The sequence below is a fragment of the Peromyscus eremicus genome, chromosome 8b, assembly GCF_949786415.1.
Source record: "Peromyscus eremicus chromosome 8b, PerEre_H2_v1, whole genome shotgun sequence".
Classification (NCBI taxonomy): Eukaryota; Metazoa; Chordata; class Mammalia; order Rodentia; family Cricetidae; genus Peromyscus; species Peromyscus eremicus.
This window is the reverse complement of record NC_081424.1, coordinates 11,421,046-11,446,612: the sequence shown is the minus strand read 5'-3', so window position 1 is coordinate 11,446,612 and position 25,567 is coordinate 11,421,046. Positions and strand designations below refer to the sequence as shown.

General features: G+C 46.4%; 2 protein-coding genes across 2 annotated transcripts in view; one reads left to right on the top strand and one right to left on the bottom strand.

Moving 5' to 3' along the window:
• Fig4 (FIG4 phosphoinositide 5-phosphatase) overlaps positions 1 to 15,348 on the bottom strand; it is a 115,795-nt gene extending 100,447 nt beyond the window's left edge. Inside the window, exon 1 of the mRNA XM_059272502.1 lies at positions 15,171 to 15,348. Within this exon, the coding sequence (XP_059128485.1) occupies positions 15,171 to 15,236 (66 nt within the window). The 5' untranslated portion in view covers positions 15,237 to 15,348. The remainder of the gene's footprint in view (positions 1 to 15,170) is intronic.
• A 927-nt stretch (positions 15,349 to 16,275) lies between these two features.
• Positions 16,276 to 25,567, top strand: part of Ak9 (adenylate kinase 9) — a 132,774-nt gene continuing 123,482 nt past the window's right edge. The window contains exons 1-2 of the mRNA XM_059272501.1: positions 16,276 to 16,510; positions 24,155 to 24,282. Coding sequence (XP_059128484.1) covers positions 24,166 to 24,282 — 117 coding nt within the window. The 5' untranslated portion in view covers positions 16,276 to 16,510; positions 24,155 to 24,165. The remainder of the gene's footprint in view (positions 16,511 to 24,154; positions 24,283 to 25,567) is intronic.

Here is a 25,567-nt window from a genome sequence, read left to right as displayed (position 1 = left end):
ATAATGGACTAAACCTCTGAAACCATAAGCTACCCCAATTAAATGTTTTCCTTTATAAGAGTTGCTGTGGCCGGGCGGTGGTGGTGCACGCCTTTAATCCCAGCACTCGGGAGGCAGAGCCAGGCGGATCTCTGTGAGTTCGAGGCCAGCCTGGGATACCAAGTGAGTTCCAGGAAAGGCGCAAAGCTACACAGAGAAACCCTGTCTCGGGGGAAAAAAAAAAAGAGTTGCTGTGATCATGGTGTCTCTCTTCACAGAAACAGAAACCCCTAAGTAAAACAGCTTGAACCGGCCATCCCCTGTAACCAGGCAAGGCTTCTAGTGGAGGTATGGGGACCCCAACCCAGCCTCAAAACCTTCAACCTACAATCTGTTCTGCCTGCAAGATGTGCTGGGGCAACAATGGCACAGAAATTGGGAGTGGCCTATCAAAGACTATTGGGGTCCAGCTCCTTAATAACCTTTACTCAGGGTTCGTGGAAGAATCTAACAACCAGCTGAGGAGTCTAATCTTAAAAATATTAACGAATTCCCCCCAAGTGCCTGCCTTGAGGAGATTTCTATCAGGGTCCAGAACAGATGCTACAAGCAGCTAAGGATACTACTAATCTGAGGGATCTCGAATCTAAGAACACTGAGTTCTTTAATCCATTCACTTTATTCTTCTAGGTCAATTCTATCTACACAGCTTCAGCCCCATCCTCACATACAGCTCCTCTCTGTGCCCAGTTTTCCTGTCCCCATAGTTTTAGTAAGCTCCTGTGCTTTTGACCTGATCTTCGTCCTCTGTTCCTTCATCCTCCATCTATATCCTTCCTGGCTCCTTACTCCTGGCCCTGATAAACCCCACAAGAGATCTGCTTTACCCTCTATCCTATCGAACCTCTGTCTTCTTCCCCTTTCTCAGGCCATGTGATTCTGTATCTGCCTCTAGAATTCCTCTCCAGTCCTTACTGCCTCTATTATGCAAAAAGCCCTATTGTCCTCAGTCAATTTCTCTGTCATGCCCCTAGGCATGAAGGAAGGGGATGGTCTGAGCTTATTTGCCCAAGAAACAAAGCTATGCATCTAGAAGCCTGCCTGTCTCCTAGGCTCAGCAGGGGAGTTAGTACCTAGTGGAACAGTGTCTCAGCTTAGTTGTTTGCCAAATGGTCTATAGTATTTAGGCACACAAGAATTTCATAGCAAAAGACAGCTGAAATATTAAAAACTGGAAAACACCAAACATTTCCTAATAAATGGTTTGCCTCTAGAAAAATACCTTGAAATTTCTAGGTATAGCTTTAATATCCAGCTGAATCTTGCGGTCTGCAAAAAGATATCAAATGAATCAATGTACACGTAACTCTTAATCCATTCACTTTATTCTTCTGAGTCAGTTCTCTCTCTACACAGCATTTTTCTGCTCTCATACTTGGCTCCTTTCTTGCCTGATTCTCTCTACATTTTTCTGCTGTTCTCTCTGTGTTCTATCTTAATTATCCCCCATCTTAATTCTCTCCCAAGTCTCTCAGGTTCGTTTGTATAGACCCATGCAATCAGCAAGGGTATATCAGGCAAGGTCACCAGGCTTGAATTCTTTCAGGGTCAAAAGGAGGGGTGACAAGATCCACACAAAGAGCAGTAATTGTCAGCTGTCATTAGCAACCCAAAAGGGAAGTGACTAATAGGAAATGAATCAACTAAGGGCTGAATTCAGTTAATAGATCAAAAAAGGGAATTTATGTGCTCAAACTATATTCTTAGAAGTGGTTAGGTAAAATGTTAGGATTCTATAAGTCACTAAGTCGTGAGTGAAAATAAAACTGACTTTTTTTTTTCCCTTTGGTGCCCTATCTGTCCAAACTTATCTTGGTTGCACCATTTTCTGGCAGGGTGGGGGGAAGTGTACTCGGTAACTAGGCAACCTGTGTCACAGCTAGATGTACCTGGTATGTAAAAGCCCTTTAGTTCCGAGTTAATTGTTAAGGGAGATCTAGAACTAGAGATAGCACTTGGAAGAAGGAGGGTTGAGCTTAATTAGCACATCTGCCTGGCCTGGGTGGTTGTCTCATTGTAAATTTTTACCTTCTCTCAGGAACTAATATATAGTCTGGATGCTTATCTATCTGTAGTGTTCTTAGAAAGTCTGGGAAGTATCTCAGATAAAATATTTTCAACCAGAGATGGTCCTGGCTGGATGTTGCTAATGATGATAATTACAGAAAAGCCTGAAATTAGGGGTCTGGCTGTGTGACTGCTGTCAGCACAGTTGGGGGATGTTATCTCAATACCCCAATTGTATAGGAGAAACTGTGCCCAATGAATGATCAACCACACTGTTGAAAGTTCTTGGGAAAAGAATCAAATGGGAAAGCTACAATAGCACACAAGAAATTCACTGCAGGAAACAGCTAATATACTCAAAAACCAGAATCACTAACACTCCTTGAGTCTTGGCTTTCTCTTCTGGAAGAGTTTTTGACTCTTCCAGGTCATAGCTTTGCCATTGTCAGTTGAATTCCTACTTCATATTTCTGTGGCTTGCAGCAGTGGCCAACCAATGACCTGTCCAGCTTGAGACCCAAGCCATGAGAGGGAGCCCACCCCTGACACTTCCAGGGCCAGGGACCAGAGGCTGTATAGTTCAGAGACCTCAGATAGAACCAAACACAACCAGTTGGGGTAGAGGGCAGTCAATAAAATATTAGTAATGATATTCTGCTATACTTGTAGACGGGAGCCTAGCATAATCATCATCAGAGAAGCTTTATCCAGCAACTGATGGAAACAGATGCAGAGACCCACAGCCAAACATTAAGCAGAGCTTGGAGAATCCTGTGGAAGAGGGGAAGGAAGGATTGCAGGAGCCAAAGGGTTCAAGGACACACAAGGAAACACACAGAATCAACTAACCTGGGCTCATAGGGGCTCACAGAGACTGAATCGACAATCAAGGAACCTGTATCAGTCTGGCCTAGGCCCTCTGCATATATGTTATGGTTGCGTAGCTTGTTGTTCTTGGGGGACTCCTTAACAGTGGGAACAGGGGTTGTCTCTCACTCTTTTGCCTGCTTTTGGGACCCTTTTCCTCCCACTGGGTCACCTCATCCAGTCTTAACACAAGGGGAGGTTCCTAGTCTTATTGCAACTTAACCTGCCATGTTTGGTTGATATCCCCAGGAGGCAGGCCTGCCCTTTGCTGAAGGGGAATGGAGGAGTGGATGGGAGCGGGAGGGAGGAAGAGATAGGGAGGAGAGGAGAGAGGGGGACTGCAGGCGGTATGTAATATACGAAAGAAAAATAAAATAAATACATAAATAAATGATGTCATAATCTGGTGGTTCTCAATTTCATTATTAACCCAAGAACAAAAGTATGGACATTTTTAGACAGGTGGACAAAAAAATAAATAAGTAAAAAGCTTTCTAAATTTTGGGAGATTTTTCTACCAAAATAAGGGCATAAATCAAGAAACAGGAAATCATGTGATCTCGGAAAAAGGGGACATTGTCAAGGTGAGGAAATACCATAGCGGTGAAGGAAGAAGCTGTGAGCTGGCCCAGGGACAGCCAGTGCAGATCTGAGCCATGGCATCAAGATGAAACCTATGCCATACCTAGGGACACAAAGGAATCTGGGGCTAAACTTATTATAAAGTCATGGTAACGGGTAAGGATTTGGGAAGAAGGAAAGGTCATCTGGAATATTGGAAGAGGCTTTGGCAGTGACGGGCCCACAGTTCCAATAGCGGAAGTAAAAAGATAAAATGTCCAGAAGCGTCAGGGAATTCAAAAGAGCAGCAACTGTGGCTGCAGAGAAGGCTCAGCAAGCGTTAGGAGCATTCGCTCTCTTCCAAGAGGACCTGAGTTCAGATCCCAACACAACCATCTGTAACTCTAGCTCCAGGGGACCCAACCCAACACCCTCTTCTGGCCTCCACAGGCACCTGCCCCCCCATCTCTCTCTCTCTCTCTCTCTCTCTCTCTCTCTCTCTCTCTCTCTCACACACACACACACACACACACACATACACACACACACACACACAATCTTTTTTTGAAAACACAGTAACTGGAGCATACCATCTCCACACATCAGATGTCTGTTAACCTGAATGCACCGATCGTGAACGAGGCACATGGAGTCCACATGGCTGGGGAAATGAGGTTTGGGCAGCCTACCTCTCCAGCTCTGCCATCCGCAGCACACCCAACCTTGTTGAGCAATGCAGAATTGACAGGAGGTGAGGTAGACACCTAGATACTGGGGAAAAAAAAAATAGCTGTACTGAGGTAAGCAGAGTCTCTTCTGAAAATTAAGTGCCATTGTTCAAGAAGAGCTTTAAATGTGTTGGTGACTTTGACAGTGGTGGTGTGGTAGAAAGATGAATGTGTTTCTAAAATATATATAGGAAACCCGAAAGGAATACAATGGGCAATCCATTTAACAGGAAATTCCAAATCTACTAACATTATTCTCTGCTTTTATAATGACAGGCTAATTAATCATTCACTTTTCATCCGGGGAAGAAAATCAGCCTTCCTAAAAAGGAAGAGATTTCAGGTTGTATGACAGCTTCAATTAATGTTCCACTTCCCTTGAACTTGTGGATTAGATGGAAAGGATTTTTACAGAGCATCTTGAAGTTGCTGCTCGCAGTTTCAGTGTCACACGCCTGCTAGCAGTGAGCCAATGCGGCCCAGAAGCAGGAAGCAAGCCTCAGAGTCTACAGGCATGGCCAAGTCCACCTGTCAGAGACCCAGGCATTACCCAGCTTGACTGATGGGGAGGCTTCACATTCACCACAGAAGTTAAGTGTGAAATCCTGCGTCCCAGACCACATCTCTAACTGCTGTAACTAGGCTGCTCTCTCCCAGACACCATTCTTCGGTTCCCTGCTCAGTCCCTCAGCCCACCATATCAGACTGTCTCTCTTGAACCCAATCACACAACAAAGGTTAATTAAGTGAGGGCAGTCCTTGTGGTGAAGTTCTTATTTTATTCAAGTTTATGTGGTTAGGGATAAAGGGGTAGCTTCATAAATCCTTCTAGAAGAGGTGGGAGTGTGTGTTGTGGGGGGGAGGGGGAGAGGATGCACGCACACACTTTTAAAGTCGACCATCACACATTCATTTGTCTGTCAGGAAACAGTCACTCACCTCAGAGCATTACCACCATAAACTGGAAGGCCTATCAGTTTCACTCAGGATAACTTCAAGTTGCTAAATCTCCTGGAGCAACTCCTGCTCGCACTGAACTGCGTGGTGTTAGGACTGGATTAGACCTGAACCATGGAGCAGTTACAGATGAAGAACATGTCCCCAAAGCAAAAGGCAGAACGAGGGTGCTGGCACCAGAGGAGCAGGTAAGTTAGCTAGAGGCTGGTCCTTCACAGACTAGAACCTTCTGTGGGTCATCTACCACCCCTTCCCTTCCCTCTCCAAATATTCCTCAGGGTACACCTCCAGGCACAGGAAACAGTGACAAACTGAACTTCAGCTCAGGCGCCAACATGCTCAATGACCTTCCTAAGTGAAGGCCGGGGATGAGAAGCAGCCATCTTGCCTCTACTGTCTTCTTCAATGTGTCTAATTCTTCCATCAGCAAACAATATGCTCGCACCAACCGAAGCAAAGCATGCCCACTTCCTTCACATACTGGACAACTAAGACCCTGGTCAATCTTTCTAACAGATTAAAAAATGGGAATCTAGTCCCACCTTATTGTTTTAATTACTTGCAGGCTGTTTGTATTCATTGTTCTGATGCGTTTATCTAATTAATCTTTATCAATAAAAAACTGGGAACCAGATATCAGGATAACAACATGAAAGAGCAGGAAGCAGGGAGCAGCCACCAGTGACTCCTACGCCCTTCATTCCTCTCTCAGCCCCGCCTTACTATTTCCTGTCTCCTGTCAGTCTACAGTCCTCCGAACATCTATGGTTAATTTTGGTCAGCTAGTGGCTAGCTCTGCCCTCTGACTCAAAGCAAGCTTTATTTTCAGAATGAAATCAAAATATCATACAACATTGTTCTTTCTAGTGGATTATCTATTTATTACCTTAGCTTATTTTTTAAATTTTTTATTTATGTGCGGGAGTGAATTAAGCACGTATGTGTAGGGGGTTCCCAGGGAGACCAGAAGAGAACACTGGATCCCCTGGAGCTGGAGTTACAGGTGGTTGTGAGCCATCCAATGTGGGTGCTGGGAACTGAACTCAGGTCCTCTACAGGAGTGCTAAGGGCTCTTAACCACTATGCTATCTCTCTATCCCCTACCTTGTCCTTTGCAAATGACTTATTTTTCTGACTACTTAGAAAATACTTAAAATGTAAGGGTATATTAAACTATTGTTCTGGCTACTAATATTCCCCCAATCTGTCATTAGGCTTTTGACTAATTTTAACTTATATTTACAGGTTTAAAAGCTTTATACTAGGCAAGAAAAAATATAAAGTCATATCTACCTTCTGAAGGTAGAGAAAGAGGAACTGATTGCCGTGGTCCAAATGTGTTGAGGTCTAACTCCCAGGGCAACACAGTACTGAGAGAGGAGGCCTTCTGGAGGTGACCGGGCCTGGACAGGATAACACCCCTAAAACAAGCCCTGAGGCACTTATCTACCTCTTCAATGATGCAGGCACACTTCTGTCCCCCACCAAACACTGAGCCTGTCTGTGTCTTGGTCTTGTGCTTCTCCGTCTCTGGAACTGTGAGAAATACATGTTATTGTTCCTAAGCCACCTCACTGGGTGGGGTTCTGTGTGTGTTTCGATTTCTGAAGGATATCAACAATGCTGAAATGGGGGGCAAGGATCTTATTTAGTCAAACTCCAAAGTCACTGTGCAATTTCTAACTCTGAGGATGAAGCAAGGTCACATTGGCAAACTGAAATCATTCATGATCATAGAGCTGAGAACATTGTTATGAATCTCACTTGAAGTGACAATGGATGGATGTACAGCTCAACTGCCAAAGAGGAGGAAGAGGAGGAGGAGGAGGAGGAGGAAGAGAAGGAGGAGGAAAAGGAGGAGGAGGGAGAAGGAGGAAGAGGAAGAAGATGAGGAGGAGGAGGAGGAGGATTATTCATTTCCATCCCATCAGTTTGGTTCCATTGTACTTACAGCCAGAGCTGGTATCACAGGTCATGAAAAGCAAGATGAAAACCCACAGGAAAGATTCTTTTTTTTTTTTTTTTTTAGGGATGGAAAACATACATACAAGTAAATGTCTCAATGGCAGGCAGTTACTAAAGGATGTCTTCATCTCATTTCCCACTGCTGTGATTAGAATCCCCTGACAAAAGCAGCTTAGGGGGTGCAAGGGTTAATTTTAGCTCACAGGGGGACCCAATCCATCAGGATGGGGGAGGTAATGAGGGACCCAATCCATCAGGATGGGGGAGGTGACAGGGGGACCCAGTCCATCAGGATGGGGGAGGTGACAGGGAGACCCAGTCCATCAGGATGGGGGAGGCTGGTCCATTGCACTGTGTCAACAACTAGAAACAAAGAGGAATACACAGATGTACACATGCTCAGCTCCCTGTCTTCACTCAGGTTCCACCGGCTGCAGCCACCTCAAAGGATGGGTCTTTCCACCTCAAAGGATGGGTCTTTCCACCTCAATTAACATAACCAAGGCAATCCCCCACAGACATGCTCACAGGCCAACCTGAGCTAGACAGTCCGCCACTGGGACTCTTTTCCCAGGTGACAATAGGTTGTGTCAAGTTGATAAAACATCACACATGGATAATATGAAATACTGAAGTCAGGAATGAAAAGGCAAATTTTTCCACAAAACCTACTAATACTGAAAAGATGATAACAAGATATTATTTGTAACTTGATGCGAATAAATTCAACAACTGGAATGAAATGGACAAATTTCTTGGAAAACCACAATTTATCAAAACTCAAGATCCATTAAAAAAATAAAAACTACGTAGTCCACTATTTTCAAAACTCACCCACAAAGCAACTCCAACACAATGCTTCGCTGATGAATTCCAACAGACACTGGAAAGAGACGTGTCAGTCGTCATCATTTCAGGAAGGAGAAGGGACATTTCGATCTACTTCCTGAGGCTACCGAAGCCCTGACAGAACAGTCAGACAAGAGGCTGGATGGCCCAGTGGGTGGGGCACTTGCCACCAGGTCTGAAGACAATCTCCAGCAATGGATGAGAACTGACTTCCACAGGTGTTCTCTAACCCCCCACATGTGCACTGTGTCAGCTGCACACCCACAAAAATAAACGGAATTTAAAAGTTCAAATCAGAAGTGTTAAAGAAAATGATAAATCAACAGCTTAAACATAAAATCTTTAGCAAATGTTCATTAGCGCAAAGGATCTATTATCATGTGAAAACAATATAACAGGACTAAGACATACTTTTGTAATTCAAAGTTTAACATTTAAAATAAAGTGCATTAGTGTAACTGACTAATAGTAAAAACACAAAGAAAATGCATACAAAGATGAAAAATGACAAAATTTAACATCTATTCATGACTTTTTAATTAAAAAATATTTTATGTGCACAGGTGTTTTGCCTGCATGAATGTCTATCCACCATGTTTGTACAGGAAGTACCCCAGAGGCCGGAAGCAGCTCCCAAGGACTGGAGTTACAGACACTGTGAGCGGCCACATGGGTGCCGGGAATCAAATCCAGGTCCCTTAGAAGAGCCCTTAACTGCTGAGCCCACCTCTCCAGCCCCTCAGGATTTTTAAAAAGTTCTTAGCAAACTGGGGATAGAAAAAGAATCTTTTTCGATCCAATAAAAGGCATCTATGAAAACCCACAGAGCATCACTTACTAACTAAAAACTGAGTACTTTTCCTCTAAGAACAAGAGAAAGACAAATGTGTCTTCTCTAGTGACTTCTAATTTGGCTTTGTACTAGAAGTCTAAGCCAGTGCTGTAAGGCAAGAAAAGAAAGAAAAAAGGCCCCAGACTGGGGAAGAGTCGATCCTCCTTCTAAATGACATTTCACTTCTCCCCAAACCAGTCCACAGATTTAGTGAAATCTAAATCCCAGTCTCAACAGGAGAGTGTGTGTGTGTGTGTGTGTGTGTGTGTGTGTGTGTGTGTGTGTGTGTGTGTGTATGTGTGTTTGTGTGTGTGTGTGTAGATACATGTGTGGTGGAAAGCCCTGCTGCTTACGGTTGCAGTCTACCATGTCCGGACAGCTCTCCTCTGAGCAAAGGGAAGACTCCTTACCCCCAGCAGGGGCTTCCTGCTCTCTGCCTGACCTTACTTGGAAGCTGTCCCTAGGCCTGGATGCCTGACTTACCTTAAGTGTTACCTCTGACACAGTTCCCTGCAAATTCTCTCCCTTGCCATCGACATGATAATTAGGTGTTTTTCTCCGGCGGTATGATAGGACTGTGCTGCCAAATGCAAATTAGGTGATGCCCAGCTGCTGTCCCGGCCCATGCACTCCCCTCACTCTGGAATAAAGCCAAGCCACCTCACTGAAGCTGACTCCCAGAGGGCTACTCCATTGTCCTCACAGGCTGCTCAAAGCCCTGCATGCTGCCTCCGCTCCCTTCGTCATCGTGGGCTGGTGGCCAACACCACGAGGAAAAGGGAGACCCCACACACGTGCACATGTGCACAAGTATGTGGAGGCCAAAGGTCCACATAGGGCATTTTCCTCAATGACTCTCCACAGGTCTCTCCCTGACCTGGAGCTCACTCACTGGCTAGACTGGCTAACCAGCAAGTCCCCAGTACCCTCCCGTCTCTACACCTGGGATTACAGGTGTACACTGCCATTCCCAGCTTTTCATGCGGATGCTTTTTTTTTTTTACTTTAGTCGTGGTAAACAGTAACAGTAAACCTAACTAGGACATATGTCATATATAAATGGATTTAATATAAAATAGACTATAACATAAAAGCTAAAACTATGAATCCTTTCAGTGAGACAAACCAAAATATCATCATGACCTGGGAACAAGCAAAGACTATATATGAAAAGCAATAAGCACACACAAAAACTGAGGAAGGGTCAGAAATGGCGGCCCCTGTTTATAATCTCAGCACTGGGGAGACTGTGGCAGGAGGATCGTGATCCTGATACTCTCCTACACTATATAACAGTCCGTGTCTCACAGTGGGGAGCGGGGGGGGGGGGGGGGGGGGGCTGCAGAGAGGGGGAGAGGAGAGAAAAGGAGAGAGAGGGAGAGAGAAGGAAGTAGTTAAGTCAAACTTCATTGAAATGAAAAAGCACTGGACTGGAAAGGTGGCCCAGAGGGTACAGATCCCCAGCCCTTAGAGAAAGACCCACACAGGAACATGTCTATAACCCCAGAGCTGGGGCAGTGCACGGACGGGCAGCCTGGAAGAGGGGCACTTGCTGGCCAGCCAGTCCAGCAACATGGAAAACTGCAGGTTCAATAAAAGATACTTAGTGTCAACCTCTAGCCTCCACACTCCTCCACATGGACACACACACACACACACACACACACACACACACACACACACACCCCTAAAATGTCTGTTCATCAAATGATCATTTAAAGTGACCTATTAGATATTCTAAAAAGGAAGTTACATAAAACATATACGACAACGGATTTGATTGTGGGATACATAAAGAAAGCCTACAAATCATTAATGTAAAAGCAGCCTAATTCTACATAAGTGGGCAAAAAAAAAAAAAAAAATAACAGCTCCTTCATAAAGGAAGAGCGATAAGCAATGAGAATATGCCCAGCAGCACCAGTCATTAAGGAACTAAGAGTATGGACACCACAAATGCTGGCCAGGACACAAACAATCTACATTCATTGCTGCCGGAAGTGGACACAGGTACAACTACTTCACCAAACCTGGGAATTCTCCAGGGTGCTAGGACATGTGACCAGTGATAGCATTCAAGTGTATTTACTCACAGAGAAATGAAAATTATGCACACAAATACACATTTTTAGTGTGTTCACAGGTGGCTTATTCATACTCCAAATAAACAGGAAAAACTGATATGCAAACTGTGAACACAGGCAATGGTACAAGGTGCAGACCCCTGATGGAACAAAAGTATGGATAAACTGCAAAGACATGATGACGAACAAAATGAGCTGAACCTAACAGAATGTGCAGCACTATCCCATCACAGGAACTGTTATGTTCATTCCAAGCAAGGTCTTACTATGCTATCCAGGCTGGCCTAGAACTTGAAATTCTCCTGATTCTGTCTTAGTGCTGGGATTACAGGCATGATATTACAGGACAGATTCTACTATGTCCAACTGCCCATTATGTTAAATTTTTAAACAAGCGTATATAATCGAACATATAAAAAAACATAGAATAGAAGGAATTGCAAAATTGCTGAGTGGCTGAGAGTCCTTGACGCGCTTCCAGAAGAGCCAAACTCAGTTCCCAGCACCCATATCAGGCAGCTCAGAACTCCAGCTCCGGGTGGTCTGATGTCCTCCTCAGGGCTCCACAGGCACCTGCATCCATGTGGCATACACACACAGAAATGCATACACATACACATAAATAAAAATTAAAAGGAAACTTCCTTTTAATACAAGCATTTAAAAATAGAACATTAATTGCCAGAGATGGAGTGGACAGTTGATGGGGTAAAGACACAGTGTGGTCTGAATGAGAATGCCCCCGTTTTTGAATACTGGGTCCCTAGCTGGTGGAACTCTGGGGAGAGAATTAGAAAGTGTGGCCATGACGATCTTGGAGGAGGTGTGTCACTGGGTGTATGCTTTTGTTCAAAAATCCACGTCATCCCCAGTGTCTCTCTCTCTTTCTTCTTTCTTCTTTCTCTCTCTCTCTCTCTCTCTCTCTCTCTCTCTCTCTCTGTCTCTGTCTCTCTCTGTGTCTCTCTCTCTGTCTCTCTGTCTCTCTCTCTCTCTCTGTCTCGTGGTTGTTTCTCAAGATGTGAGCTCTCAGCCACTGAGTGTATGCTTTTGTTCAAAAACTCACGTCATTCCCAGTCTCTCTCTCTCTCTCTCTCTCTCTCTCTCTCTCTCTCTCTCTCTCTCTCTCTCTCTCTCTCTCGTCTCATGGTTGTTTCTCAAGATGTGAGCTCTCAGCCACTGAGTGTATGCTTTTGTTCAAAAACCCACATCATTCCCAGTCTCTCTCTCTCTCTCTCTCTCTCTCTCTCTCTCTCTCTCTCTCTCTCTCTCTCATCTCATCTCATGGTTGTTTCTCAAGATGTGAGCTCTCAGCTACTGCTCCAGCACCATGCCCACCAACCTGCTGCCATGCTCACCGCCATGTTGGCCGCGAGCTCTAACCCTCTGTAAGCCCAAAATAAACACTTTCTTCTACAGGCTGCCTTTGTCCTGGTGTCTTACCCCAGCAACAGAAAAGTAACTAGACACACAGAGAACTTTTTCAAGCAGCAGAAATGTTTCATTCATAATAGGGCTACAGAATACACATGTGCGTAGCTCTGCTCAAATTCCGTAAGTTTAGATTTGTGAATTTCAATTTATACAACTTTGCCTCAGGATACAAAACTTTAGGAACAGTAAGCAGTGGACTTAGTAACTGCTAAGTAAGTATTAAGTAGTGAAGACTGACAGTGGCCACTCTCCCCGAAGGAGCCTGTACCCACACTTGGTACATGTTACCTCCCACATCTCTTCTTTGTGAATCCCACACCTAGGCTTTCAGCGTGTCTTATTTTCTTCTAAGTGCCTCTTTCTTAACCCTCACGCGTAAGCCTCCAACTCCACTTCATAAAAAAATGACAGAACCTTAGTTATCTTGGCTGAAAGAGGCACTCTGGAAGTGATCTGAAAAGTTCTACCCATTTAACCTCCATGTGGGACATCTCAGTCTGGTCATAAAGCTCCCTACCCAGCAGAAGGTTCCAGACCACATCTGCAGTGGTACCGTCCTAAGCTCACTTTGCCTCATTCTCCTCTTCCCCAAATCAACAACAGCACAGTGACGGTAACGGTGGGCCACGCTGACCTCTCGTTGACACTAAATACGCTGAGACCTCAGAACAGGCAGCACAGACCCACGCGATAAACGTTAGCCGTGGTTCTCATTAGTACAGCCAGCTTCGCGTTTTTTCATCCAGACCACTTGCTCGGTTGTAATTAATTTTATGTCTTATCTGAGCAGTGCCCTTCATCCCTGAGCAGGTGACTCAAAACCAATCTTTCTGCTTTAACCCAAGAATAAATAAGGAAATAAACAAAGATGTCCTTAACCGATATGGACCAAGCTTCAGAGAGTCTACACAGCCTGCCACACCTACCTGCCACGGGTAGGGTTAGTCATACAGCGAAAATTACTGTCACGATTTGTCCCCAGGGGCAGCTAACCAATCACAGCTGAGTCCATCATCTCATCCTCCACCCCAATGCCTGTACCGTTTGGAGGTGGCTTTCTGGGCAGGTTCTCCAGCCTGCCATCCTGTTCCTGCTTTTTTGGAGCTGGAGAGTTGGGTCCCCCATTGAGTCCGTGCAGTGGCTCCTAGCATCCATCTGATGCACCTACATGTCATCTGCCAAACCCTCTGAACTAGCAGCCACTGACTACATGGTGCTCGCAAGGTATGTATATATCTGTGCTGCTGGGACCATAAAGGATTTGATGGGAAAAGATGGGGCGGGGGGGGAATAAGTAAAGAAACATAGAGTGAACACTGGGAACCCCAGCTGGTGTGAGTTTACTGGATAAGTAAGGCACAAAAATGTACACAACTGAATCTCACATATGTGTCTGCTGACTGCCAAGCTGGGATTAAATTATGGACAGGGTGTACCCTCCTCAGCATCGCTCCCACTCAAGGGTTCTGGAGAAGAAATTCTGCTTTAGAAGGAACACAACATCTGAGCCAGGCCCCCAGAATGCTCAGCTTATTAGTGTGCTAAATCCTATGGGCCAATTTACTTATATTTCTTTTTTCTTTTTTCTTTTCTTTTTTTTTTTTAAATTCTTTTCAAGATTTATTTATTATGTATACAGTATTTCTGCCTACATGTATGTCTGCAGGCCAGAAGAGGGCACCAGATCTCATTACAGGTGGTTGTGAGCCACCATGTGGGTGCTGGGAATTGAACTCAGGACCTCTGAAGGAGCAGTCAGTGCCATCTCTGAGCCATCTCTCCAGCCCCTTACTTATGTTTCTTACTGGGGACCTTTACCAGCTCATTTTACAGAAAAAAATTTTTGTTTCAATGTCAAAATAATATTTCTATGTGACTCTCTGAAGAAAAGTGAAGATACTTGTAAATATTATTCCATCACCTGGTCCTGATACAGTCAAATGGACTTGTTTTCCAAGTTAATTTAGAACCAGTGATTGTACACACACAAAACAAGATAGACACTCCTAGGCTTGTGAGAAACTGGGAAGGCAAATACTTTCTTGTTCTCTCTGTCTCTCTGTCTCTCTGTCTCTCTCTCTTTCTCTCTCTCTCTCTCTCTCTCTCTCTCTCTCTCTCTCTCTCTCTCTCTCTGTCTCTCGAAGACTAGCCACGCTTCACTGAATATACCTTATTAGACACTCATAAGGTTGTGACCAGGAAGAAATTAACTTAAACACCGACCCTAATATCACGATGAAGGCCAGATGCGGGTAAGCCACACTGTAGTAGCTGTTTTCCAACCACAGAAATGAGAAAATACGAAATTCTATTAGTACCATCACTCTACAAGCCGGAGAGCTAGTAACCTAACTGTCCACGGCACAGAACCCCAAGTCTCAGCAAAAACAGGGCATGTGATTAACACCAACCACAGGGACAATATACGATGGGATGCAAAATAGAAGTTACCTAGGCAAAGGTCAAACATTTCTCATATCCCTGACTTCACTACAAGGAGTGGACTCAAGAACTTGTTAACAGAGTCTGAGAAAGCGGAAAAGAATCCAGTAACTCATTCAGAAGTTGTGCGCCCGCCGTTCCTGTGTGTCACAAGCACCTGTCTGCATGAACATCTTCCAGCCAAGCCTCCTCACCAGGACAGACACGCAAACCCACTAGTGTCTGGCTGCACGGCCCTTGCAGGCGAGCTCCCTCCGAGGCCGTTTTCCACGGTGCTGCTGCGGGGCTGGGAGGTGGGGAATGCGGGGGTGCTGCCTCTGCCCTTCGACCCCACAGCGTCCCCCTCCACCCCGCAGCGCTGTCCGTCCCGCCCCGTCCGTCCTTCCCGCCGCAGCAGAGGATACTCACCGCTCTGGTCTCGTAGAGCACCAGCTTCTGGACGGAGCTGATGATGGGGGCAGCGGCCGTGGGCATGGCTCCAGCCAATGGCGGCCCCACTACGGGGCACCAGGCCGCGGCCCAGGTCGTGACAGCTGCCGCACCCGGCCCGTCCCTGGAGGCCGAGGGAGGAGACTCTGCAGACCCAGCTCACCGGACCCGGCGCAGAAAACCCAACCTCAGAGCGCTAAGCCTGCAGCAGCCGGGGGCCGCAAGGTGCTTCCGTGTTCCCCAAGCCACGCCTCCCACCAAGCCCCGCCCAGACGCGAGGGGGCGGGGTTACAGGAGTACGGCGTTGTTGAGGGCGGACGCTAAGGGCGCCATCTTTGTTAAGGTCAGGCTCCAAAGCCTCTGCTTTATCTTGATCCTTAAGGAAAGGAGGTCAGGTGACTGGAGTCTCCTTTCCAATGGGCTTCTCCATGTTTTAACTGGTGTGTTTCTTCGTGTCTACTCTTTTATTTTCCTGAAACCTGTCGCACAGTGGTCCTTTCTGAGTGCCTGTGATTTCCCCCTCTTTCGTCGCCTATTTTATTCCCGTGAGAGTCAATAAAGTTCATGTTGTGGCTTTGTGGCCCACGAGTCTTTCCTGATTACTTCAATGTGGCGCCTTTGGTATTTGCACATTTTATGTGTGCGGCTAGCCGTCCGTGAATTCTTAAAGAGACGGTGCCGTGCAGGAGAGCGCCGTGCAGGGGAGCGCCGTGCAGGGGAGCGCCGTGCAGGGGAGCGCCCTGCAGGGGAGCGCCCTGCAGGGGAGCGCCCTGCAGGGGAGCGCCCTGCAGGGGAGAGCCCTGCAGGGGAGAGCCCTGCAGGGGAGAGCCCTGCAGGGGAGCGCGCTGGTGCTGGGGAGCGCCGTGCAGGGGGGAGCCGTGCAGGGGAGAGCCCTGCAGGGGAGAGCCCTGCAGGGGAGAGCCCTGCAGGGGAGCGCCCTGCAGGGGAGAGCCCTGCAGGGGAGCGCCCTGCAGGGGAGAGCCCTGCAGGGGAGCGCCCTGCAGGGGAGCGCGCTGGTGCTGGGGGCCTTTCTGGTTCATACAAGGTTTTTCCGTTTGCTCTCGGGACGTAAGTGGACACTAAGTAGACAATATATGCACTGACTCCGCTCATCACCTCCGCGTTTGAGTGGGAGGGTGTTTTATAATTATGAACACAAAAGCAAGCATTTAAGAATTCGCTCGAATTACAGCGCCTCCTCCAGAGGCCCCGCCCTCCAAGGGGCCCTGCAAGCCGCCCAAGGTTTCCAGGGCAACCGCCCAACAGATCCCTGGAGCCTCTGGAAGTAGCTGCTGTGGTCCCCCGTCCACAAGGGCCAGGTAAGCAGCCCTTTTTCCAGAGGTGTGAGGACCGTTGTCCACCGTCTGGATGCATTTTGTTACCAGTGGCAGGGAAAGTCCACTTCTTGAGGGGCCCCCAGACCAGCTGTTTTTTCTGGCAAAACTAAACCACAATCTGTTCATAAATCAACTTTTCAAAACCGGTTCTCCTTTCAGCGACTAAGGTATTTACCTCACAGATGCAGGCCGAACAGAGTGTAAGATAATGGTGGCTAAACTAGCCTAGGCAGGAAGTGCTAAGTTTCCCGGGCACCCCTCTGTATCCCAGAACTCACTGGGGGAAGGATAACAACACTTTAAAAGAAAGGATAACAACACTTTAAAAGTGCAAACACATAGCTAAATGTGATATTAAGGTTTGCTGTGGATTCAAAGTTGGGACGTTACAAGATTTCTATAGTATTTGGGTATTTATTATTAGTTTTGTTTTCATACTTTTATGCATCTCCTTTTATTGAGAAACTAGAAAGATGGAGGGAGTGTCAGTTCTGGCATTTTACACTGGTGTGTGTGTGTGTAAGAGAAAGAGAGAGAGAGAGAGTGAGTGTGTGTGTGTGTGTGTGTGTGTGTGTGTGTGTGTGCCAGGGGTCAACCTGGATGCTGTTCTTCAGCCAATAAGCCCCAGAGATTCACTTATCTCCATCTTGAACTTTGTAACTTTTCCATTTCATAATGAAAATCAACTCTTCTTAATGTAAGCTAAACTTTTGCAGAATGTTTTGGTTTAGGAAAGTCACTTTTTAAAAATGTACAATTCTGATTTTCAAATATTGTTTTCAATATAAAATAATAATTTTATACTACAATTAAACACTTCCCTTTGAGGACTTTCTTCATTTGCATCACCAAGAAGCAGAAAAAAAAAGAGAGAATTTAAAAAGTACCAAGTTGTTTATATAAGGGGTAATCCCAGGAAACAGCGTCAAGGAAGGGAAGGAACTGGAAAGGGGGGTATTAACAAGCAAACTTGGTGATTAGTTAAATTCAGTACGAATAAGGAGTACATGTCTTGGAACTATTTCTGGGGGTAAAGGAGCATCGGGTTTACTCACCAGCTCCCATCGGTTACTGGCTGAAGCCTGCTATAGTGGGGCACTGATGTCTTGGAACTTCCTCTTTGTGCTCAAAAAGAGAGCATATGGAAACTGGAGGAACTCATGGACAGAATTCCACATGCCGGTCCTCAAAAGTTGAGCAGTTGCCTAGAAAGGTGTGTGTCCACATGCATGGAGAGCTGTTGTAGCATCTTCTGCCTTCCGCCCTTTGAACCACTCATACCCACGCTCCCCACATCAGTGGTCACACCATCTGAGCCGTTCACACCCATGCTCCCCACATCAGTGGTCACACCATCTGAGCCGTTCACACCCATGCTCCCCACATCAGTGGTCACACCATCTGAGCCGTTCACACCCATGCTCCCCACATCAGTGGTCACACCATGTGAGCCATTCTCACCCATGCTCCCCACTTCAGTGGTCACACCATCTGAGCCGTTCACACCCACGCTCCCCACATCAGTGGTCACACCATCTGAGCCGTTCACACCCATGCTCCCCACATCAGTGGTCACACCATCTGAGCCGTTCACACCCATGCTCCCCACATCAGTGGTCACACCATGTGAGCCATTCTCACCCACGCTCCCCACATCAGTGGTCACACCATCTGAGCCGTTCACACCCACGCTCCCCACATCAGTGGTCACACCATCTGAGCCATTCACACCCATGCTCCCCACATCATGGTCACACCATCTGAGCCATTCTCACCCATGTTCCCCCACATCAGTGGTCACACCATCTGAGCCATTCTCACCCATGCTCCCCACATCAGTGGTCACACCATCTGAGCCATTCACACCCATGTTCCCCCAGATCAGTGGTCACACCATCTGAGCCGTTCACACCCATGCTCCCCACATCAGTGGTCACACCATGTGAGCCATTCACACCCATGCTCCCCACATCAGTGGTCACACCATCTGAGCCATTCACACCCATGTTCCCCCACATCAGTGGTCACACCATCTGAGCCGTTCACACCCATGCTCCCCACATCAGTGGTCACACTATGTGAGCCATTCTCACCCATGCTCCCCCACATCAGTGGTCACTCCCTCCACCCTCTGAACCATTCACACCCATGCTCCCCCACATCGTGGTCACTCCCTCCACCCTCTGAACCATTCACACTCATGCTCCCCACATCAGTGGTCACACCATCTGAGCCATTCACACCCATGCTCTCCCACCTCAGTGGTCACACCATGTGAGCTGTTCACACCCATGCTCCCCACATCATAATCACATGTGAGCAATTCACACCCATGCTCTCCCACCTCAGTGGTCACACCATGTGAGCCATTCACACCCATGCTCCCCACATCAGTGGTCACACCATGTGAGCCATTCACACCCATACTCCCCCACATCTGTGGTCACACCACATGAGCCATTCACACCCATGCTCCCCCACCTCGTGGTCACACCATGTGAGCCATTCACACCCATGCTCCCCACATCAGTGGTCACACCACGTGAGCCATTCACACCCATGCTCCCCACATCAGTGGTCACACCATGTGAGCCATTCACACCCATGCTCCCCACATCAGTGGTCACACCACGTGAGCCATTCACACCCATGTTCCCCCACATCAGTGGTCACACCATGTGAGCCATTCACACCCATGCTCCCCACATCAGTGGTCACACCATGTGAGCCATTCACACCCATGCTCCCCACATCAGTGGTCACACCATGTGAGCCATTCACACCCATGCTCCCCACATCGTGGTCACACCATCTGAGCCGTTCACACCCATGCTCCCCACATCAGTGGTCACACTATGTGAGCCATTCTCACCCATGCTCCCCCACATCAGTGGTCACTCCCTCCACCCTCTGAACCATTCACACCCATGCTCCCCCACATCGTGGTCACTCCCTCCACCCTCTGAACCATTCACACCCATGCTCCCCACATCAGTGGTCACACCCTCTGAACCATTCACACCCATGCTCCCCCACATCGTGGTCACACCATGTGAACCATTCACACCCATGCTCCCCCACATCGTGGTCACACCATGTGAACCATTCACACCCATGCTCCCCCACATCGTGGTCACACCACGTGAGCCATTCACACCCATGCTCCCCCACATCATGGTCACACCATGTGAGCCATTCACATCCATGCTCCTCGGTCCACAGTCACACCATCCCATCACCGATCCTTGAAGGTGGTGACTCGTTCCCAATGTCTAAGAGGAAAGGACGTGCAGAAAGGAAATGAATGGAGTCAGCCGCAGCGTTCCCTGCTGCAGGTGACCCTGGGTCTGTAACTGATCATGCATCGTGACTCTCTTTACCATTCATTCTAGGTTTTCCTCACTCTCGGCCAGGACTCAGGCGGGTCTGGGTTGTTTGTCCTGCAGGTAACCAGCTTTCATTCCTGCGTCTTAGCATGAAGACGTATCTCAGAGACTCCCCAGGGTTCAAGATTACCTTCCCAACCCCAACTATACAATCCAAGCCTACCTCCATCTGCCAGTAGGCACTCCTCAAAGGCTTGAGGAGCCAAAAATGACCAGGTGGTGGCAGCAGTCTCCGTTTTGTGAAACCTTGACGAGGATCTCTGCTACAACCGTCACCTCTCCTGTCCATCAAACCCAGTCCACCATCACCACCGGAGTCTTGAATTATGAGGGATTGCCCAAAGCAGTCACAGAGTGACGGGCATAAGGACCACATCTCCTTCTGTTCTTTGGCTCAGAGCATCGTCCTCATCTTGAAGTATGCTGACTTTCTCTGTCCCACACACTATTAAGCAGCGCCATACCTGGGCCTTTGAGATGCCTGTCTAATACACCAGCAACTTCTAGGAGAGTGTAGCTGGAGAATTTCTCTCCAGCTCTCGCCAAGTCCCGCCAGTCCCAGAGCCCACTTATAAAATAAACACACAGACTCTTACATTATTTAAACTGCTTGGCCATTAGCTCAGGCCTATCATTGTCTAGCTCTTACTCTTATATTTAGCCCATTTCTATTCATCTATACTTTGGCACGTGGCTCGTGGCTTACTGGTACCTTACATCTTCCTTGTCCTGGCGGCGGCTCCAGGCAATCTCCTCCTTCCCTTCCTGTTCCCTTAATTCTCCTCTCTGTTAGTCCCGCCTATACTTCCTGTCTGGCTAATGGCCAATCAGTGTTTTATTTATTAATGTATTTGTCATACAGAACATCACACAGCAGAGAGCTGGAATGTGGTAGAGACAGTATACCCCACACTTACACACCTCTTACAATATTTACTTTACAGAGAAGAGGATGCTTTGATCCCAGACAATGTTCTGTGAGATTCATGGTGATAAATGAGACAAACTCAAGCCTTCGTTAGGTGTGGTAGTCAACAGACTTTGGATGGGGAAGGCAAACTCACCTTCCTCTCCTCTGTCACTGGTCCCTCACAGTGGGAAGAGATCCTGTGTAACCAGCCTGCCTGTGATGGAAGTTCTGGCCCCCCAAGAGATCATATCATATTGGTCTTACCTCATCGCAGCTGTGGAGATGGAGAGCATCTGTTGTAGGGAATATGGGAGGGAGCCTTAGTAAGTCACGGCATAGTCTCTGTTACTCCATCCTGCCACCAAAGTGTTCCCATTTAGGAGCCTGTGGTACTCAGAAGACCAAGGGAAGACTGACTGGCATCTCCTGGATAATCACTCTGCTCTCCTGTTTGTTCAGGACCGCTTCACCAATGGATGGTTGGTGAATGGAGGGATCTACACATTTCATCCTTGCTGAGACTAGATTTCCATCCCGTATAAAAATTGCCACAAATATAACGTCTTAAAACATTTATTAGCTCATAGTTTCCCTGGCCAGGGATCCTGGCAAAGATCAGCTGGGCAGTCTGCAGTCGGGTGTTGACTGAAATGTGCTCTCAGCTGGATACATGACTAGGGAAGACTCCAGTCGGTTATTGGGAAAATTCATCTCTGGTGATGGGACTGAGGTTCCTGTCCTCTTGAGCTGTTGGCTATGTGCTATTCTCCAGTCCTGGAGACCAGACCCCATTCCTTGCCACATGGTCCTCTCACAACATAGCTTACTTCTGAGCCAACAGGAAGTGTCTCTCCAACTGCTAAGATTGTCGGGCCTGCCAACAGTCAGCTGGGTAGCTGGGTGGAGGCGTGCAGATTGAAGAAACAATGAAGAACACAGAAAAGTGTTGAGAGGTCTGCCGGTCAATGCCGGACAGCCCCGAGTTTATTTCACAGCCAGCTTGTATACAGTCTTGAAGGACAGAGGTAGAACAATGCACAGCACAGGCATTCAACCACTATCTATCCCATCCTTGAATCAAGGAGAAGGCAGTTTCATTTTCTATCTCAATGTACCTATGGCTGGCATCAGCAGCCTACATCTAGCTAGACAGTGTGTTCCTTCTTGTGGGCTAATCAGGACTTTCTCACAGCCCTTCAAGGAGACTCTGTGGGCTAATCAGAACTTTCTTACAGCCTTGGAGCAAACAAGCTTGAACTCTACTGACTCAGAATAGACTTCAGATTCAAACTGGGAAACTGAGTCAGTTGTGGGCTCCCACATAAGATGAAGTCCAATATAATATACGGAGAACCATGAAAAGCAAGTCAGTGACTCATCCCACTTGCATTCAAGGGAAGGAGATCATACAAGAACATGGATGGGAAGAGCTCACTTTAAATGTATCTGCCAAACTGTGTATACGTCCAACCACAGGCTTCTTCGGTGTTCCCTTTCTCATCTGGCTTTACGCCCTGGAGGCCTTTGATGAAGCCATTTAGAATCACCCACCAGCTTGAGGAATTATAAGCACCACTTAAGGCTCTGCCTACAGGAAGATGTCCCTCAATCACTATTTTTCAGAGCTACCTTCAAGTGGAACTTTAATCTAGAAGTGTTCCAATGCAGTGTGCACCAATACATTGTGATTGTCCTGGGATGGTTTTCTCCGTCTGTCAACTGTTCCCAGGGAAGTCCACCTGAGATTTGACCTAAAAGAGAAACATAAGAAACAGATAACAGGGCCCGGAGCAGGGAGCCTGGACTGCATATTTATGAGCCTTACTTTTGCCCTTCCAGACCTGCTTCAACTCTATCACAGTTCTCCATTTTATCACTCAATGGGCTGCTGCCGCACTTGCTCAACTTCGGGGCTCTCCACCCAGCAGTCCTTAGAGAAAGAAAGGCGTGTGTCAGTTCCCACATTTCTCCTGTTGATGGTTACAAGCTTCCGTTAGAGAAGGACTGTGGCATCACCAGGGAAAATACTTATGGAGTGTTGCTCGGTCTGTGGAGGGCCGCTAGCCTCCCCTTCAGGAAGTCAGCTTCTGGGCTGGAAGCAGGACTCACTGCGCCCCTGAGACTGATGTATCGGCGTGTGGTTCAGTTGTTCCTTATGTTTTAGGTGTGTGTCAGCCAACACTTCCTCTGCCTGCTCCTCCCGGGGCTCAGCTTTAGGACACCACCACGTTTCTAACATCGCTGCTGATCACTGTGGGTCTTGCTCTCCTGAGACTCCTTCCCAGTTTGAATTTGTGTTTATAAATGGCCTCTGCTCTTCCAAAGCTGGTCATCCCCAGGGACATATGAGAGGGAACCCAGGAGCAGAACAGCCTCACCTACCCTCAGCCCCGGGCTTCAAAGGACAGCCACTACCATGGAACTCCTTACTGTACCTCCAAATGTGTTCAGTTTCTTATGGCCTTGGTGAAAGGAATGTCCCTTGGTTGTTCCAGGGAGCACAGCACACTGACGAATGTGCTGGCCTCATAATAACTTTACTCTAACTTACCAGTTCTGGGAACCTTTAATACTTTTCTCTAACGGCTTGCCAAAGACATTTTCTTAACGTTTCACTGCAGTCAAGAAAAATGGTTTATGTTATTTTTATTGTTTACATAACTGATTCATTATATGGGCAAATATTTTATTGACTCAAATATGTAAGCAATTTACAAATGCTTGAAAATAAGATATGGTCTTTGTACAATCCAAAAACTCACTGACCCAATTTATTTCTCATTCATTCCAACAAAAGCAGCATAAATTAAAATCTGCTATTGCAAGCCGGGCGGTGGTGGCGCACGCCTTTAATCCCAGCACTCGGGAGGCAGAGCCAGGCGGATCTCTGTGAGTTCGAGGCCAGCCTGGGCTACCAAGTCAGTTCCAGGAAAAGGCGCAAAGCTACACAGAGAAACCCTGTCTCGAAAAACCAAAAAAAAAAAAAAAAAAAAAAAAAAAAAAAAAAAAAATCTGCTATTGCAGATATAATATTTAAAGTGGTGGGCTGTGCCCAGGACTCTATTTAACAGCTCAAACTAGCAAAAGCTTTCCAAAAATGATTTAAACATCTGCCTTGTAGAAATATAAATGAGTATTACAACATGTATGTGTGTCTGTATATATTATCAATTTGATCTTTTGGTCATGTTGACTTTTAAACAGCTTTGGTTAGATGCTGTTTCTCTCTCAACATTTAATGATACGGAACGGCCCCAGGGCTAAGTAACTCGTGGAGTTCTTCCCCACCTTCCTGCTCCAACAACTGTAAGCTTTGCTTTTTTATTGTAGTGTTTTCTATTATGGCTTCTGCAGAGAAGACAGAAGAATATCCATTTGCAGATATTTTTAATGAAGACGAAACTGAGAGAAGCTTTTTGTTGTCCAAACCTACTTGCTTTATTATATTTGGGAAACCAGTAAGTAATCTCTTCTGACATTTGGTATTTTTTATTTTAAAATCACAGTCTTATATTACCATACAAGATGGAAACTACACATAGTATGTTCATTTTTTTAGTGTCTGATAGATTTTCATAATATCACTTCAACTGTGATAGAATATTGGTTTTGAGTTTATACATGCCTCTCTTCTTATGCTGAGCACTAGAAGAGAAACCTAGGCTACATTGGTGTTGGTTTTAATATTATAAGGATATAACTTATCAGAACTCTGTACCATGGTGATTGTTGCCGCTTTGTGATCTCAGGTTACTTCAGATTTGATTTGAATATAAGATATCCTTAGAAACTTGTCGTGAGTCTCTCTGGATATGTGAGATGACCTGAGATGTCTGTTGACACTAGAAGGTGCTGAGGGCAAATGGGCCTGTAGTGTCTTAGAGAACCAGGCACTGTCTTCCTGCAAAACGGGGAGAACCCAGAAGGAGCTGTGGCAAAGTGGTTCACTTCCAGGCAGCTGTAGGAAGGACCTCCGTGTAAGTTCAGCCACTGAGCTAATCGATAGTTAGAGGACTGGGCTAGTCAGTTAGAGAAACTTCCAGAACAGCAAAGGCCAAGGGGGATCCCATCTTTGGCTTAATTTTTGATAGGAACCATAGGACAGATAACCAAGAATCATTTCCAACAATCTCATTATGTTTCTAAGAACCTGGTTCTAAACGTCAACACTGACAACATCCAGGTGCAAATATGACTCCGTGAGAATGACCTTGTCACTTTGAAATAGGATGCTCTCCGAAGATGTCAGTTAGGCGATTTGTCTGTATGGGCAGAGACTGCTGTCATGGCTGTCTAAGAGGCTGAGGCAGGAGGACCACACCGATGGGGCCTGCTCAGACTGCAGAGTGAGTCCATGGCCAGCCTGGGCAGCTTACTGTGGCTCCATCTCAAAACAAGAAATAAATGCAGGGTCAATGGCATTGTTCAATGGCAAGGTTCTCACCCGTGTAGCCACAATATGTTGAACCCCAGAGCTGAAAAAAAGAGAGAAAATAAAATTATTAAGTGGAAGTCACCAAAATTTCCCTTTTCTTTTAGGAAGAAAATAAAATGACAAATCTCAATATATTTTATGATGATTTATAATTAGAATTATAAATTTTTGCAATATCTTGATGGTGTAGCTTCCTGATTTCAAGTATAGCTTCCCAATTCCCTTCAATAATAATGTATTTAAATAAGTTTAGGATATTGGAATATACAAGAATTAGTGGAGAAAAATTAAGTTCTAAATGTATAGGG